The sequence below is a fragment of the Pleurodeles waltl genome, chromosome 2_2, assembly GCF_031143425.1.
Source record: "Pleurodeles waltl isolate 20211129_DDA chromosome 2_2, aPleWal1.hap1.20221129, whole genome shotgun sequence".
NCBI lineage: Eukaryota > Metazoa > Chordata > Amphibia > Caudata > Salamandridae > Pleurodeles > Pleurodeles waltl.
The window spans coordinates 1,125,981,913-1,125,999,855 of record NC_090439.1 but is presented as its reverse complement, the minus strand read 5'-3'; the positions used below and the strand labels follow the sequence as shown (position 1 = coordinate 1,125,999,855).

The 17,943-nt window shown below is 49.5% G+C and overlaps 1 protein-coding gene across 11 annotated transcripts in view; it reads left to right on the top strand.

Moving 5' to 3' along the window:
- The window catches only part of PLEC (plectin), an 831,873-nt gene that overhangs the window by 703,291 nt on the left and 110,639 nt on the right, over window positions 1-17,943 (top strand). For all 11 annotated transcript variants that reach the window (XM_069220980.1, XM_069220972.1, XM_069220979.1 and 8 more), the window contains one exon: window positions 5,587-5,753. In XM_069220980.1, coding sequence (XP_069077081.1) covers window positions 5,587-5,753 — 167 coding nt within the window. The remainder of the gene's footprint in view (window positions 1-5,586; window positions 5,754-17,943) is intronic.

Below are 17,943 nucleotides of genomic sequence, written 5' to 3'. Positions count from 1 at the left end.
TAAAACAAAAAGGTTAAGCAGTGACTCTCCTGAATAGTCATTCTGTCTTGTTCAATTCGATGGCAATGTGAAGTTAGACCTACTTTTCAGTGTCCAAGAATTTGTGTTACAAGGTTGAGGTGTTAAGAAGATTTATATAGCGCTTACTGCCCCACTTGAGGCACTGAAGCACTTTGCAGGTGTGTCGCCAAGAGTTAATTTGCAGTATTAGTTGTACGTTTTGCAGTTGTTTGTATAGTATGCAACATTGTTAGTCGTGACGCCAAGTAATTGCATTCCAGTTCTAGTCCAGCGGGTATGAAAAAAGTCACATGGTGTGCTGGGTGTGGTTGGCGTGGGTGACTCACCCACACTTTCCTCTGGTATTTCAGTTTTCTGCTGCCTAACAACATTTCTAATCATTTTCTTCAATCACTTGTGGCCGGTGGAGAGGAAATGAGCCAGCTTGGCTGCCATGGTGCCAGGCGGAGCTGGCAAGGAGGAAGCCAGGGAGCAACAGGGCTGCAAAGGAAAGATGGGAGGGCACTAGGAACCCCCTTCCTCAAGCTACACAAGGGTGGACCTTCCCACACCTCCCACTGCGTGCTATGCCAGTGCAACCCCTTACACGGTGGGCCAGGCTACAGTTACCACCACGGCATGCCCATCCTCTGCCACATTGTGCCATGCCACAGGTGGCTTATACCATGGCATGCTATATAAGTAAATGACGTAATCCTATAGTGCTTGAATTCTAGTGTAATGCTCGATTGGCACACACTGTTCTCGATTGCCACATCGCTTGTTCGTAAGGCATCTTGTCCATTTGATATTTGTTTCATATTTTGTTTTGTTTGCTCATTTTTAGGAGATCACATAATTTTTTCTCTGCAAAACGTTTGGACACGTTCGAGGTTGAGACTTGTTATACAAAAATGTAAAACCAGTAAATATCAGCCTTATTCCCTTAAAATGAGTACAGGGCAGGTGCAAGCGTTTGTGCCATCCTAAGTTACATTTATCCACCTCTTCTGCTTGTAGAGGCAACTTGTTGTCCCTGCAACCATTCCCTCATTATCTGCCATGCACTGTTTTACTAGTTGCATCATACCCCACAAAGCCATTTTCTCATTATACTACATGTCATGTGACATTCGGCTCCCTGCATTCTGTGCCGGGGGCAGTTAGCACATTCCAGCATGTGGCATGTCTGGGTCAGTGGGAAGCTGTTCTAACACTGTGTGCCACTTTCTGGCTTCCCTTGTTAATGGTGTGCCGAGTGGGGTAGGCCATGAACTGTGTGCCACAGTGAGGTAGGCCCCAGCACAGTGAGCCAGGTTGCTACTGGCCACTTGCACTACGTGCCACGCTCGGTGGCCTCTTCATGTTATAGGCCATGTGTTTCCTTGGACCCTGGAGCTGTGTGTCAACTCTTGTTTCCTTCCCACTGTCTGTTACATGTCTCATCTGACCCCTTGCTCATTGTCATATGTAGTTTTTTTTGTCTGCATGTTGTAAGTGGCCCTTGGCACCACAGTGTGCCAGGTCTCGGTTGCCTCTTCACGTGGTAGGCTATGTGCTTGCATGCGTCTTGCAATGGACTCCTGAGTGTGTCAGGTCTTGTTTCCCGTTCACTCTCTGTTCCATGTCTCACCTTGCTGTTTCTGCTATATTGTCTTTTGGCGGCACATTGTCCACCATGGCTCGGCTGACTCCTCACTGAGGGTTGGTGATGCTATCTCTGTACTCCACCATGGTTTGCCAAGTCTGCTGCTAAACCTCACGAATGAGGGTTCCTGATATGCCCCCCAGCAGGTCTCTCTTCCTCACTAGACTCACGTGTGATGTGGTGTGAGTTTGCGGTTTGTCTTCTGCTTCCAGTGTCCGTGGTCAGTGGAGTAATTGTCAATCTGTGAATGAGCCCTCAGTGTTTGCAGAAGGCTGTTTGTGGTTCAAAGGAAGGAGAAGTAAGCAGCGCTTCCTCATTCAACTCTGCAAATCTTGGCTTGTCCTCTGGTCCCTCCACAGGTTTCTCGCTCTGGTCCCCAGAGTGATCCCTCCACAGGTTTCACGCTCTGGTCTCCAGAGTGGTTCATCCGCAGGTTTCTTGCTCTGGTTCCTCGAGTGGTCCCTCCACAGGTTTCACGCTCTGGTCTCCAGAGTGGTTCATCCGCAGGTTTCTCGCTCTGGTCCCCAGTGTGGTCCCTCCACAGGTTTCTCGCTCTGGTTCCTCGAGTGGTCCCTCCACAGGTTTCTCGCTCTGGTTCCTCGAGTGATCCTTGCACAGGTTTCTCACTCTGGTCCCCAGAGTGATCCCTCCACAGGTTTCACGCTCTGGTCTCCAGAGTGGTTCATCCGCAGGTTTCTCGCTCTGGTTCCTCGAGTGGTCCCTCCACAGGTTTCACGCTCTGGTCTCCAGAGTGGTTCATCCGCAGGTTTCTCGCTCTGGTCCCCAGAGTGGTCCCTCCACAGGTTTCTCGCTCTGGTTCCTCGAGTGGTCCCTCCACAGGTTTCTCGCTCTGGTTCCTCGAGTGATCGTTGCACAGGTTTCTCGCTCTGGTCCCCAGATTGATCCCTCCACAGGTTTCACGCTCTGGTCTCCAGAGTGGTTCATCCGCAGGTTTCTTGCTCTGGTTCCTCGAGTGGTCCCTCCAAAGGTTTCTCACTCTGGTCCCCAGAGTGGACCCTTCACAGGTTTCTCGCTCTGGTCCCCAGAGTGGTCCTGCCACAGGTTTCTCACTCTGGTCCCCAGAGTGGACCCCTCACAGGTTTTTCGCACTGGTCTCCAGAGTGGTCCCTCCACAGGTTTCTCGCTCTGGTCCCCAGAGTGGTCCCTCCACAGGTTTCTCGCTCTGGTTCCTCGAGTGGTCCCTCCACAGGTTTCTCGCTCTGGTTCCTCGAGTGGTCCCTCCACAGGTTTCTCGCTCTGGTCCCCAGAGTGATCCCTCCACAGGTTTCACGCTCTGGTCTCCAGAGTGGTTCATCCGCAGGTTTCTTGCTCTGGTTCCTCGAGTGGTCCCTCCAAAGGTTTCTCACTCTGGTCCCCAGAGTGGACCCTTCACAGGTTTCTCGCTCTGGTCCCCAGAGTGGTCCTGCCACAGGTTTCTCACTCTGGTCCCCAGAGTGGACCCCTCACAGGTTTTTCGCACTGGTCTCCAGAGTGGTCCCTCCACAGGTTTCTCGCTCTGGTCCCCAGAGTGGTCCCTCCACAGGTTTCTCGCTCTGGTTCCTCGAGTGGTCCCTCCACAGGTTTCTCGCTCTGGTTCCTCGAGTGGTCCCTCCACAGGTTTCTCGCTCTGGTTCCTCGAGTGGTCCCTCCACAGGTTTCTCGCTCTGGTTCCTCGAGTGGTCCCTCCACAGGTTTCTCGCTCTGGTTCCTCGAGTGATCCTTGCACAGGTTTCTCGCTCTGGTCCCCAGAGTGATCCCTCCACAGGTTTCACACTCTGGTCTCCAGAGTGGTTCATCCGCAGGTTTCTTGCTCTGGTTCCTCGAGTGGTCCCTCCAAAGGTTTCTCACTCTGGTCCCCAGAGTGGACCCTTCACAGGTTTCTCGCTCTGGTCCCCAGAGTGGTCCTGCCACAGGTTTCTCACTCTGGTCCCCAGAGTGGACCCCTCACAGGTTTCTCGCACTGGTCTCCAGAGTGGTCCCTCCACAGGTTTCTCGCTCTGGTCTCCAGAGTGGTCCCTCCACAGGTTTCTCGCTCTGGTCTCCAGAGTGGTCCCTCCACAGGTTTCTCGCTCTGGTCTCCAGAGTGGTCCCTCCACAGGTTTCTCGCTCTGGTCCCCAGAGTGATCCCCCCACAGGTTTCACGCTCTGGTCCCCAGATTGGTCCCTCCATAAGTTTCTCGCGCTGGTCCCCAGAGTGATCCCCCCACAGGTTTCACGCTCTGGTCCCCAGAGTGATCCCTCCACAGGTTTCACGCTCTGGTCTCCAGAGTGGTTCATCCGCAGGTTTCTTGCTCTGGTTCCTCGAGGGGACCCTCCACAGGTTTCTCGCTCTGGTCCCCAGAGTGGTCCTTCCATGAGCCCCAGAGTGGTGCCTCGAGCCCGCACACCATCATTAGGGAGATCACCACAGATCTTTAGGGGTATCACACAGATGAGTGATCTCAGCCAGTGGATACAGTGTGATCTCATCGAGTGCATGCTCTTAAGTCATTGTTCTTGAGCACATATTCCTATGTCACTGCACTCAAGTGTATGCTCTTTGATCATTGTTCTCAAGTGCATACTCCAATGTCACTGAACTCAGGTGCATGCACTTAAGTCCCCATACAACAGTGGATACTCTGGGTGAATGCTCTTAAGTCATTGTTCTAGAGTGCATACTCCTTTGTCAGAACACTAAAGTGCTTACGCCTATGTCACTAAACTCATGTGCATGCACTTAAGTCACCGCAACAGGGGATACTCAAAGTGAACGCTCGTAAGTCCTTGTTCTGAGCGCATACTCTTTTGTGATTACACCCAAGTGCATACTCCTATGTCACTAAACTCGGATGCATGGTCTTAAGTCACCTTACTATAGTGGATGCTTCTAGTGCAGTTGAGTGCCCGCTCTTAAGTCATTGTCCCCTAAGGCATGCTCCAGGGTCACCGTACTCAAGTGTATTCTCCCTTGTAATTGAGCTCAGGTGCATGTTCTTAAGTCCCCTCCATTAAATGCATGCTGTGATGTCTCCAATGCTCTGATGTCCTGTCACACAAGCACCTGCTCCACTGTCCTCTGTCACCGCTTGGTGGACATGCTCTTATGGAGTAGAGGAAATCAGACCAGCAGGCACAGGCCTGTACCAGTCCAGTCAGCGTCTCTTGTCCAAGGATCTTGTTCCACTGGTGGTGGCACCTTGGTTTCTTGACTCATCTTGCCCGTCTATAGTATGGTTGTGAGCAGCCACAGAGGGTTAGCAAGCAAGCACTGAAGAACTGAGATGTGCTGGCTGTTCCGCTGCTCCCCTAGCTCTACAAGACTTCCAGGCCATGGACCACAGCTGAAAGGCAGTGACATCCGGCTGACCACTACCTTATCCACTCCCCTTGCTGCTAGCCTGTCCAGGGTCTAGCTATGATTGTAAAAAATAAACCTGTGAGGAGACATGTATTTACCTAAGCATTAGTGCCAAACTTGGTGGTGGTTAGCATGTGAAACAAAGTGTCAGCTATCAATGAGCATCTTATATCCCTGACGCCCCTGACCCTCGCCCCCTTTTCTCAGATATGTGAATTCTATATTGATGGAAGAAATGCTTCTGAGTGTGGTAATTGCAAAATGTAATTATAAAAGTTGTCATAAATGCATCTATGATTAACTGTTTAAAGTAGCCACACAAAGTCACCTTTGGTATCCCACACACAACAGCTGGTGCAGCACGCACAAATGAAAAGACGTGGTCAACAGAAAAATAAACCTCCTTAGGTTTCATAAAAGTGTCATAGTGAAAGTTATTCGCAGGATAACAATTTGATTTTTACAGTGTTCAGGCATCCCATTGTTTTTTGTGTGTGTGTGTGTTTTTTGGTCATACTCTAAAATGTATCCAAGTTGTAGCACCCAAGGTCTGTAGTATTTTCTGTTAATCATTGAGCGCTGTGGTCTTCTCTTTCAGATCTCGGATATCCAGGTAAGCGGGCAGTCCGATGACATGACGGCCAAGGAGAAGCTGCTGCTGTGGTCACAGCGCATGGTGGAGGGCTACCAGGGACTGCGGTGCGACAACTTCACGGGCAGCTGGCGGGACGGGCGGCTCTTCAACGCCATCATTCATCGGCACAAGTAAGAGGCATAGGGAGATAGGGCCTCATTGTATCCTCCTCATGCGTTGGGAAAGGGTGTCAGAGGGCAGTGAGTCTTTCAGTGTGACAATAACAAATGGTTGATCACACACATCAGTGCACTGGTGCATACTTTGCAAAAGGACTTGCCTCAAAGAAGTGTTGCACACAAGCATAAAGCAGATGTATTATATAGAACAGGCTTCTCCAACAAGTAGCTCTCCAGCTACCTCGAAGTAGCTCTCCTGTGTGCAGCTCAGACAACTAAATTAGAAGTTTTCAATAGGCTGAATTAATATATGTATACCAAAATTTGAAAGAGTGTGCTGAAGGTTAAAACGTGTGCTTTTTCAAAACTCAAAAGCTGATGTTTTTAAAAAAATGAGACTTTGAAAAATATATTTAATGACGACATTTGAGTGATAACTCATGCAGCATCAGGGAGACGTATGACTCTTATCATTACCTTCGTATCAGGGGTATTACACCTATGGCTGATACGTATTGCCCGTGTACAGGCATTCTAAATTGATGAAGCCTTTTATTGAGTAGTTGGTGACAACTCTGTGGCAGAGAGGTGATCACTGCTGGTAATCTTGCATGAGTGGTTGCTAATGTAATCTTGTGTGATATGTTCACTATTACAATCGTGATAACTGTAGCTCAGGATGACAGTCACTGAACATAAGTAGCTCTTATTACAGAGAAGTTTGGTGATCCCTGGTATAAACCAGGGCGCGCACAAGTTAGAACACCATACAGAGTTCTAACGTAAGTCAGCCATACACCCAGTAGCAGTCTATTTTCCACCCACTGGGCTAGGGAATATTACCAGCTTCATAGATGCATCTTAATCGTTGAAGCCGTTTCAAGTAACTCACGCTGCCACCAAACTGAAACAAGCATGCGATGTACGTCAGCAAACTGTGGGTAAAGCGCAGGACAATAGTATCTGCCTAGTCCGAGGAAGCCATGGCTAGCGCGTCTCACCACTACCTCTGCTCCTGGGGGTCTCTCCCCAAAGGGGCCACCGCATGTGGCCAGGAAGCACCATGCGAGAGAGTGAGGGCATTCATTTCTTGCCGGTTTCAACCTCCATTTCATCTTTCTTCACATTTTTCACTTGCTCTCCATTTCGTTATTTTGCCTCTAGGCTTTGTTCTGATCTTCAAATTTCTATACTCATTCCGGGTCTCCTTTCCTCCTCCCTTTATCTTCCATTGCTCCTTTCACCTCTTTCTTCTCTGGTCTCTTATTCCGTCTTTCTCCTCAATGTGCTCTTTTACCATCTCTTTTTGGTGTCCTCCTCACTCCCCTCCAGTCTTCTCCTTTCAGTGACTTCCTCCACGCCCCCTTCCATCCATCTTGTGTACCTTTCCCTTTCGGAGTGTCGCCTCGCACCCCTTCACGCCACCCTCTTCTCTCGCTTCCCTTCCCTCCTACGTCTTGCTCTCCTCTGTCCTTGCCTCCCTTCCCCAGTCTTCCTTCTCCTCCTCCTCTTCCCTCCATCCAGCATTCTCTAGTCTCTTTGTCCCCCCAGTATTCCTCCTGCCGCCCCCTCTTTTTCTCTTTGTTCCTCCCCATCTTCTGCCAGTTGCCTGGCTTCTCTTCCCTCCCTTCTGTGGGTGGTGGGGAGTCTTCCTATCCTTTCCTGGCCTCTCCTTCACAAGCATCTCTCTTCTCTCCTCCTCTACCTTTCTCTCCCCTCCCTTCTCAATGTCCACCCCCTTCTTCTGGTACTTTGCTGACCCCTGTCTTTGTGATGTATCTGGAGGGGTGCATGACTCATATTGGGAGTCTACCATACTCCCTCGTCCTGTCCTCTACTCCTTAGTTCCTTCACTAGCCTCTTTTCATGTCTTCCTCTACTTTGATTTTCTTCTTCCCCCCTCACATTTCTTACTGCCAGCCCTCCCCCGGTCATCATTTTGTGGCTGAATTAAGAACCACTAAAGACTTAATTGGAAGGGCTTCTGTCTCCCTCCCCGCTTCTCCATCCAACGGCGTTCTCGTCTGGTCCATCCGGCTGGAAGAGGCCAGTAATGGGTCTAACAGGAAACTTGTATCTCTCTATTTACCAGTTTCTGTCATTTATAAAAACACTCTCTGTTTCCGCTCCATCTGGGCTCTGTTGAGATGCTTCCACTTTTCTAGCATATATGTGCCCCGTCTCTCTCTGATACACTCACCAGCTAGCTTTGTTTGTCATTATGCATTTCTCTCTCGTTCTCTAGCTATCTCTCTCGATCTGCCTCCTCTCTCTTCAGTGAGGGGCTCTACCCACTAGAAGAGCAGAGGTAGAGCCCTGGCCTCAAGTTTCTCTTCCCTGCTGCTCTGTATCCACTAGGGGAGTAGAGATGGGCTCCTGGCCTCAAGCTTCTCTTCCATGCTGGATTGTACCTCCTGGAAAAGCAGAGATGAACTCCTCGCCTCAAGCTTTTCTTCCATGTTGGATTGTACCTGCTGGAAGAGCAGAGATGAACTCCTCGCCTCAAGCTTCTCTTCCATGTTGGATTGTACCTCCTGGAAGAGCAGAGATGGACTCCTGGCGTCAAGCTTCTATTCCATGCTAGGCTCTACCCTCTAGAAATGCATAGATGGACTCCTGGTTTCAAGCATCTCTTTCATGCTGGTCTGTGCCCACTAAAAGACCAGAGATTAACTCCTGGCCTCAAGCTTCTCTCTTATTTGATCCTCATTCCGTGCACCATTTTTTATGTACTGTACATTCCTGTTGGATGCAAGGCTGATGGATCCATTCCATGGCCCTCATCCCTACAGTTGCTACTGTCTTTGTGGTCAATACAGATGTGACCCCCTGTGAGGCACACATCATTGGTGGATAGTTGATTATTTCAAATCTGTTAGATTTCTGCAGCTCTTTGTAGTGCGTCACCGGTGGCGCATTAGAATTTTATAGATGTCATTGAAGATAGAATAGCCATCTACAGGACACAAACTCACCGTCACAACTAGGTAGACCATGTGTTGTTCTTACCACTCTGCGCAGGCTCCTTGGAGGTGAAGCCTTTGAGGTATCCCATAACCTCACCAGGGCACTGATCTCATAGCGTTAGGAAGCACCCAAAATGGTGAGATCATTGCAAGCAATTTTGCGGAGAAGGTACCAATTACGTACATGGGCACGCTGCTTCAGATCCAGACACTGGGCCTTCTTAGAAGGGGTGATGGAGCTCTAATGGAGCAGCATCTCTGGGCCAGGTCCTGCTTTCTGTTTCTACCTGCCCGTCTCACAATTATCCTTTCTTCAGCAGCACTTACAGAACTCGCTTTGTTTGCCATCATTTTCCCGCTCGTGTCCCTCCTATTTTTGGCAAGGAATGCCATCGCCTCGAGCTGTGGAGAAAGTCTTCTTGTTAAATTCCTACTTTTTTTTTTCTCGTCAGCAACAAGTTGGGACACACGGACGGCGCTTGTTGATGTGGTTGTCGGCATTAGTGTTTCGGGCTCTGTAAATCCTTGGAGGGCCCTGGGAATGTCAGAGTAACTGTTGGGGATTGTTTGGTGGTTCTGAGCTGCAAATCAGAAATTGCTCACAAAGCAAACCTGAGAAATTTTCGTACGCTGCAAATCTTTCATAACTTAGCCATATAGCCAACCTTTTCTAGAGACGTTCTAAAATCTAGATTAACTAAACCATAATTTAAAAAACCACCACTGTTCGGCCAATGAAAGCTTTTTTTGTAGCCATCGTGGTTCTTGGAAATAGAAGAGAGTGTCCATCTCTGGGTGACCTCTTCTTATACAGGCAAGGCCCAGATCTCCTCCCTGTGTCCTTTTCTTTGGGGCGGTCAGTGGTTTCAGGGCAGTGCCTCTGATGGGTGCTGTCATTTACAACTGGTGTCCCAGCACTCTCATTGGATAGCCAGGTTGCTGCCTTCGAATACTGGACCCAGCGCCTTGAGACCCTTCCGGCTGAGTAGCGTGCTTAACAAATTACTGATTGATTGACTCTCGGGGTAGCAAAGCCAAGCAGTGAAGGCTTAGTCCATGAGGTGAAGGATGTCAGAAACTCAGATACAAGATGGGAAAGTAACTGACACACAACAATATCAAAGTCAGGATGCATGACTGTCACTTCTATGAGAAAGAGGGTGTGTGCTGTGGGTTTGTACTAAGGGACAGTTAACATGCCATGCACAAAAGGAAGCAGCCTGCACCTTCTAGAGGGGCATGACCCCAAATACGTCTCTAAATTGGGTTCTAGATCTTTATAACATGGGCCAATTTTATTATATTTTAAATTCGAGGGTGTTTTTTGCTGCCCTTGGAAGCTCCTAAGTATATTACGGTTTGTTTACTCCTAGACAGTCAATGTGCACAGACAGGAAGCATCGAGAAACAATGCACCACGACCACATGTGTGCTGTCTGTTCTTGTTTATTGGTGGCCCTAGATATGATCTCAGAAAATGTAGTGGGTTTGGGCCTGTTACTGAACATTCCAGTCTATCCTAAACTAAGTAAGACCCAGAACCCCGCGATCAAAACTATAAGCAGGGTTTCACTCAAACCCAAAAACTTTCAGCGTCTCGAAGGTAAGTTTACAAGAATTCTCAATATCCAAATTTAAAGGGGCTGGTAGGATCTGGTAGTTGAGTGTTCCAGTGCACCTAAGTCACTGGAAGGGGGACCGGTTAGAGTTCCAGCTGGCTCATGGGCCAGTTACTACAGTAGAGGACAAGGGCGCTCACTCGACCCACAGGCCACACCAGTCCGAACAGTGCACTGATACTTAGAACAGTACCAACATGGACGTCAATTCACTAGAATGCCAGGGGTAGCGGAAGTGACGTCACACGCCGTTTCATCTTTGCTGTCACTCACACACACGTTTACAGATATTCACTCATACAGACACACTCTTTTACATAAGCACACTCTCACCCGCTAGCACGCACACAACATACATTTAAAAGGGATTTATGCTTACCTCAGCCACCAAGGAGGGTCATATTCCAGCTAACTGTACTCCATTTTTATTACACTAATAGTAAATAATATATGACACGCTATTAGTGTAATAAAAAACTGATTGAAAACATGGAAGTGTAGCCCAAGCAACGTCCATTAGGACGAGCTGCCCCTGTGCTCCTGAAACTGATTTTGCCACCTCTGAGGCCAGGGATCGCAGATGCACTGCCAGGTGTCGCCAGGGGTAAGCTGGGGGTCGCAGGTGCGACCCCTGGAGACCGCTAAATGACATCCATGAGTACCAACTGAAGCTCGTTATCTCATTGTTTCTACATATTCTCACTTCTGTAATATGGAAATTAACTCCGGTGACTCTGGTAAAACTTCAGTCTGTAACACAGGGATTAGCTCTTCGTTCATGTTAGAACCTGTACTTGTAATATGAAGGTTACTTTCATTGTTACAAAACCTATATGTGTCCTATATGAGGCTATGTCTGTTCTCAGTGTTACAGGGTATATCTCGAATACAAAGATTATCTCTGCTCTAATCGGGACCCATCCCTGTAATATGAATATTGTTGACACAAAAATGCTATATGGAGTTTAGCGCAGGGATCACACTGCTGTGGATTCAAACACTGAGGTGTTTAGCTCAGTCTGTGGTGGTCAAACCTTCATCAATGATGGCGAGTTTAGTTCTGTTCGTGGAAGAAGATCCCTTACTCTCGGTGGAAGAACCCTTGCTCTTAACATGAGGTCTAACTCGTTTCTCACTGGTCGAAGGGTTTAGCTCAGTTTCTTGTAGTAGAATCCCTGGTAGATTACACAGTTTCTCCCACTTCTTGTAGGTAAAACCCTTGGTAAAGGACCATTATCTTGGTCCTTTGTGGCCGAACCCATCTAGAGAATAAAGTGTTTATCTCTGCTCTTAGTGGCAGAAACTTTACTTATAAAATAGAGTTTATCCCTGATTGTGGTGGTGGAGCCCATGTTGATAATCTATATTAGTATCAGCTCTTCGTGGTACAAGCCTTATTTATAATAAAGAGTCTATCTCAGGTATAGTTGGTAGAACCCATATTGGTAATACTCCGTTCCTTTCAGCTCTCATTGATGAAAGCGGTAACCGTGATGTAGCGGTTAGCCCTGTTTCATAGCGCTTAGATTCCTTTTACTTTATAGCAGGAAGTTCTCTGATCACCGTCCATACGCAGTTGGCTTAGATTATCCCCCTCCTGCGCTCGGTAACGTGAACAAGTTGTAAATATGGGAAAGAATGTCAAAGATGCTTTGTCTTCTCTTCAGGGCCCTCCAGAGGTTGCACATTTGCCAATTTTCACATCTTTATCAAATTCAAACCCCGATGCTTTGCTGGCGAACACTTTGGCACAGACCCTGCTCCGTATCCTTCGTCAGAGGATAAGGGACTGGGGAACAAGAACTGCAAAAAACCAGGAAAGTAAAGCTCTCTGAATAAAAGCAGCCTCAAGCAAATACCGGCATATTGTAGCCTGAGGGTCGGCATATTGTAGCCTGAGAGTCCTCCCAGGAGCACAGATGACCCCACACTCTTCGGTAATCAACATAGGTGGTACCCATGTATCTGTCCTCGCTCCCAGGCTTCTCTAGGACACATGTGCAAGTTTGGTAGGGGGTCTGAAGGTAACAAGGGCTGGAATCATAGGCGTGAACATTGAAGGAGGAACTTGGGACAGTTCCAGCTGAAAAAAGATCTCCAAAAGTATAGGCATGAAATAAAGACTTAAAAATGTACAATCAAATCCAGGCAAAAATATCTAGATACAAAAAAAATTGTAATAATTCTGAAATCCAGCAGAAGTGAATTCGCACCTAGTTCAAGACTAGTCTTCTAACGCCAGTCCTTTCATATCTGGGACAAAGACTTGGGGGATTTGGGGCAAGTCCAATTTGTTTGGAGGCTCGTTGTTTTATATGGTCTGTCATGGGAAGTACTGGGCACCAAAGATTCCAACTGGACGCACAAAATGGGTTCTGACCGGACATAAGTACCAGGCTCCAGCAAGCAAGAAGCTGTCATGGTAAATAGAAATATAAGTATGTTGACTTTTGAGCAGTGGAACAAGGGTACGACCTAAGGACAGAAGAATGGACCATACCAGAGGATCTGGTACCCAAAAATGCAGACTACTGCTGCAGACCGAGAACTCCATCAGCAAAGTTCTCTAAATGGGAGAATGTCTGCCAACCAAGAACAAAGGCACTGTAAGCTTCAAATTAACTCCCCCTCAGTAAACCTAGGACTCTCAGGGGCTCATAGGGTATAGGGCCCCCACAATATCTTAAAGTAGAAGGCAGATTCGACCATCGTACCACTAGAATCCACTCAGCAACCTCGTATTCTTGGATTTAATACCAAAATGCATAATTTGACGATGGGTTAACTACTGACCTCCAATCACCTCAAAGAAGCCTGGGGCAAGAGGAATTTTCCTGTTCGGCACCTTCACTCACAGACACTTGGGGGAGGGTGCGCAAGTCCACCCTATACCAACAAGGTGTAGTCATTGATTACCTTTGGTTACCCGTTCCACCACTCCCACCCTGATCATATAGAACACGCGGTGGATGATCTGGATCACAGAAAAGGCAACAAAAAGAACTCGCTGACAGCTACGCAGAGGCAGTGACTCCACCGCTGCGATCAAAGAATTGAAGTTGAAGGCAGCCTTGTGGGACACAGGCCAAACCACTCTGAAAAGGCCAAACATGCACCCAACAGTAAGCAGTGTCGCTTTTAATCTAACACGAGGTACAGACGAGTAACTTACAAGGCCGCCAGCAGTATGAGGTGCAGACTCCATCCTCCACGAAGCCGGATGGTTGAAGGAGTAAGGGCGTATACGTACCACCACCGGGATGGAGTCATTCCATTTCTCTGGGTCTTGAGTTTCAGGTGGTGGGTAGCTGTCTCGGGGTGGACTCACCTTTGTGATGCAAGGACTGGCGAGAGGAGGAGCCGCAACGGGGCAGGTCTACCACTTGTTCTCAGTGCACCTCCCAGGGAGCTGTGTGACTCCAAGATGGCGATCACAAAAGTAGATCAGGCAAAAATAGGGAAGGCGGGGATTTAAAATGATAATTTAACCCGCTGCAACTACAGGTGGGATGTTAGATTTGGGAATTTGTAAAAGGTTGATAGTTTTATTTCTTTCCGAAAATAAACAGCATGTTTGCTTTTGGATTCTTTTTGCTCTGTATTTTCGTGTGGTCCTTATTTTTGTTGTTTATTTGTAAATCCTTGTCCTCGTTACTTTTGTAAAGGTTGAAAACATTCTCCAGAGGAGAGTAAAGAGTAGATGGTCCTACCACAGACCCTCCTCCAGCCCTGTCACTCACTCTCCACCTTTTACTGGTAGTGGGGCAGCAGCATGAGATATACACCTTTTATTTGAAATATTCGATTACGCACCCATAAGGTAAAAAAAAAAATCGCACTTACTCATAATAAATTGTTTGTAGGATGACCCATTACAACATACTCATTAAGGTGAACGAATCTGGCCTCATTTACATATTACAAAAATAAAAGTTACAAATAAATAATTTTGCAGTTTACCACCAAGAATAAAACTTAGGTGGTCATTCCGACCTAGGCGGGCGGCGGTTGCCGCCCGCCCGTCGGAATCCGCCTGAATACCGCCCCGCGGTCAATTGACCGCGAGGGGTATTCTGACTTTCCCGCTGGGCCGGCGGGCGATCTGATTCAGATCGCCCGCCGGCCCAGCGGGAAAGCGCCTTCCACAAGGAAGCCGGCTCGGAATCGAGCCGGCGGAGTGGAAGGCGTGCGACGGGTGCAGCAGCACCCGTTGCGCTTTTCAGTGTCTGCATCGCAGACACTGAAAAGCCTAGTTGGGCCCTGTTAGGGGGCCCCTGCCGTGCCCATGCCCTGGGCATGGGCACGGCAGGGGCCCCCAGGGGCCCCGCGACCCCCCCTACCGCCATCCTGTTCATGGCGGCTTTCCCGCCATGAACAGGATGGCGGTAGGGGGGGTCAGAATCCCCTCGGCGGCGCAGCGAGCTGCGCCGCCTTGGAGGATTCTAAGGGTCAGTGGAAAACCGGCGGGAGACCGCCGGTTTTCCCGTTCTGACCGCGGCCAAAGCGCCGCGGTCAGAATGACCAAGGGAGCACCGCCGGCCTGTCGGCGGTGCTCCCGCCCCCGTTGGCCCTGGCGGTAGGGAACCGCCAGGGTCAGAATGAGGGCCTTAGTCTGCAAAAATATCAAATGTGTTAAGTGGTTCTGCGCCTGACCATGATGCAACTCAGAGCCTCAAGTCAATGCACCAGTCTTTCGAACTAAAACAGAGCAAACTGCAGGCTGGTCTTGGGACACAAATACAAATATGTGGAGATTTCCCCCCTGACTGCATACCTGTGTGGGAGCCACAGTTCTGCGCTCCTCCTGCCGCGTACAGTGTTGGGTTGCCTGCGACGGACCGGCTCAGGTGAGTCTGGACATCTGAGCCGTCCTGCAGCCACAGGTGCACCGGTGTTCTGGACTGGCACCCAGGAGGCGTGGAGAAGTCTAGTCACGTGGAGAGGGAGGGCGACCCACGTCGACTGCACAGAGAGCTGCCAGAGGCTACGAAGGCCTTGCATATTATTTCTCTAATTGTGACAAGTACTTGCATGGACTAGTCCCGCCCAGCGCCTGCTGCCAGGCGAAGCTTCACCTGGGAGAGGGATTCACACGGTATCAGTGCAGCGGGAAGAGACGGCAGCCTGGCCACAGGAGGGCTGAATTAGATCATTCAGCCTGGATCCTTTGAGACCTCGGATGTGGTGTCACCATAGACCTTTGCGTAAAGTTGTGGAGTGTGGGGGCCACCACTGGCTTCCTTTCACTCTTTTTGGAACAACAAACGTGGGACAGCAATGCTGCAAGAGGCTTCGCAGCTCACCACAAAACGGAGCGACTCTCATCTTACCTGAACATCAAGGACACGAGTCACCCACGAAGACTGAAGTAACCCTGCCTTTCCCTTGAGACCAGGAGGAACCTACACGATGAGTGCCACTGGCAAGAAGAAGAAAGGCAAGCCCCCAAAGGCATCTGGATCCCGCTCCGGCAGGTCCTCGGAGTCCCTCTCCGAGAGAGAGGAGAAGGTAGTGATGGTGTGTGAGGACATGCCCTCCACAGTCCGCACCATCCGCCGGCAAGGGAACTGGATGGCTTCGCAGTCCCTGACTCGGGAAAGCCGCACACGGGCAGTCGAAGAGGTCCAAGGCAATGGGCTGGAGGTGGCCAATGGCTTTACCGGTTCCCTGTACTCCATTCGCTCCATGCTGGAGATGAAGGAAATGTAGGGACTTATTTTCTTGTACTATATGTTCTCTTTGTAAGGCCATTAATGTGGTTCTTGGTGCATCAGTCTTGCCATTGGTTGTTTATGTTGCCCTGCTTGCATTTCCAGTTTGTAATACGTTCTTTCATGATTGATCAGGGATGCAGCACGGAGGGGCGTAGCATGCAGTTAGGTTGTGCACAGGGGGTTTAGTTGCATTAGCGAGCAGGGTGGGCTAGCAGTGTTGGGCGTGGTTACAGAAAGCTGCTTCTTCCTGGTTCAGTGTTTGGTCTAGATGGGCTTTTCGCCGGGTGGCTAGTAATTGAAATGCGTGGTGTTTACCAAGATGTTAGCTGGACTTCCTCTGTTGGTTTTCTCATAAACCGAGGTCATGGTCCTGAACGTAGTTGGGTCTGCTCATGGTGGTTAGAAAAAGGCGGCTCCTGTGATGCGTCGATTGGCAGCGTTTAAGTTGCCAGAGACTGTGACAATGTATGGCCCTGAGGTCACCTCACTGTACAGGATGAGGTCACCGCTGCTGCATCAGATGCTCGTGTTATCTTCCCAAAGCTTCCTTCCGGGTGTCCTTCAGTGCCCCTCCTCCCTGACTAGCAGTTGAGCTTTCTGGCTACAGAAGCCCACCAGGGTGTTCTTGATAGATGAGCTAGGGTCCTCTGTTGGGGCGCAGATGCCGAGCACAGAGGTGTCTGGACCATACAGTGGTTGTCGGTGAAGTCAACCCCCTGGGTAACTTGTGGGCAGTAATGCAGCTGAAGCACACTGCCCTGATGGAGCCACTTCCGGTCGCAGTCTGACTGGCTGGATTTATACACCACTCCCACCCTGCAGCCAGCACCAGGTTTTTCAAAATGGCCTGGCAACTGGGGCTCCACTGTAGGCCTGGGAGGTTGTTGCACCTTTCTGCAAGGCTGCCATGCAACAATGCGGGGCATCCTGTAGTACTGTGATAGATTAAATGTACAGTCTGGGCAGTAACCAGACACCCAGTGAGCGATGCCTTTCTTTAGAGTGCGCCTGTTCTGTCCTTTGCCCATGAATAAGTCATAGAGCACCCAATGAGGCAGAACGAGGCTCCCTGTAGGGCACCACAGGTGCCAGCCTGCGTGCCTGCCAGTGAGGCTGGGAGAGGAACCCTTTGTCCCATCCCAGCCAGGTACCATAGGTGCCACGCACCCGTGCCCAGCTTGGCACTGAAGTGTAAGGGCTCTGGTGCTTGTTTTCCATTGGATTAGTTCCCTCTTCTGAACGGGCTCTGCTAATGAATCTCTATTGTATTAATGTACCTCAATCCAGGCCATTACACGCCTCCTCTCGCTCGTACCCAGCTCAACCTCAGGTACCTCAGTCCAGGCCATCACACGCCTCTACACCACTCTCATACACAGCTCAACCTCAGGTACCTCAGTCCAGACCATCACCCGCCTCTACACCACTCTCATACACAGCTCAACCTCAGGTACCTCAATCCAGGCCATCACACGCCTCTACACCACTCTCATACACAGCTCAACCTCAGGTACCTCAGTCCAGGCCATCACCCGCCTCTACACCACTCTCATACACAGCTCAACCTCAGGTACTTCAATCCAGGCCATCACACGCCTCTACACCACTCTCATACACAGCTCAACCTCAGGTACCTTAATCGAGGTCATCACACGCCTCTGCTCCACTCTCACACACAGCTCACCCTCAAGTACCTCAATCCAGGCCATTACATGCCTCCTATCCTCATACACAGCTCATCCTAGTGTACCTCAAACCAATCCTTCTACACTCCCTTTATAACTTGTACCTAGCTCCAGGAACGTGCTTCAGCCCAAACTGGTCAGCATCTGCCTCCTCTCAGCACCTTTCTGTGGCCCTTTAATGCTCACTGCCTCCTCCGCCCGCTGACCAAGGTTCCTTC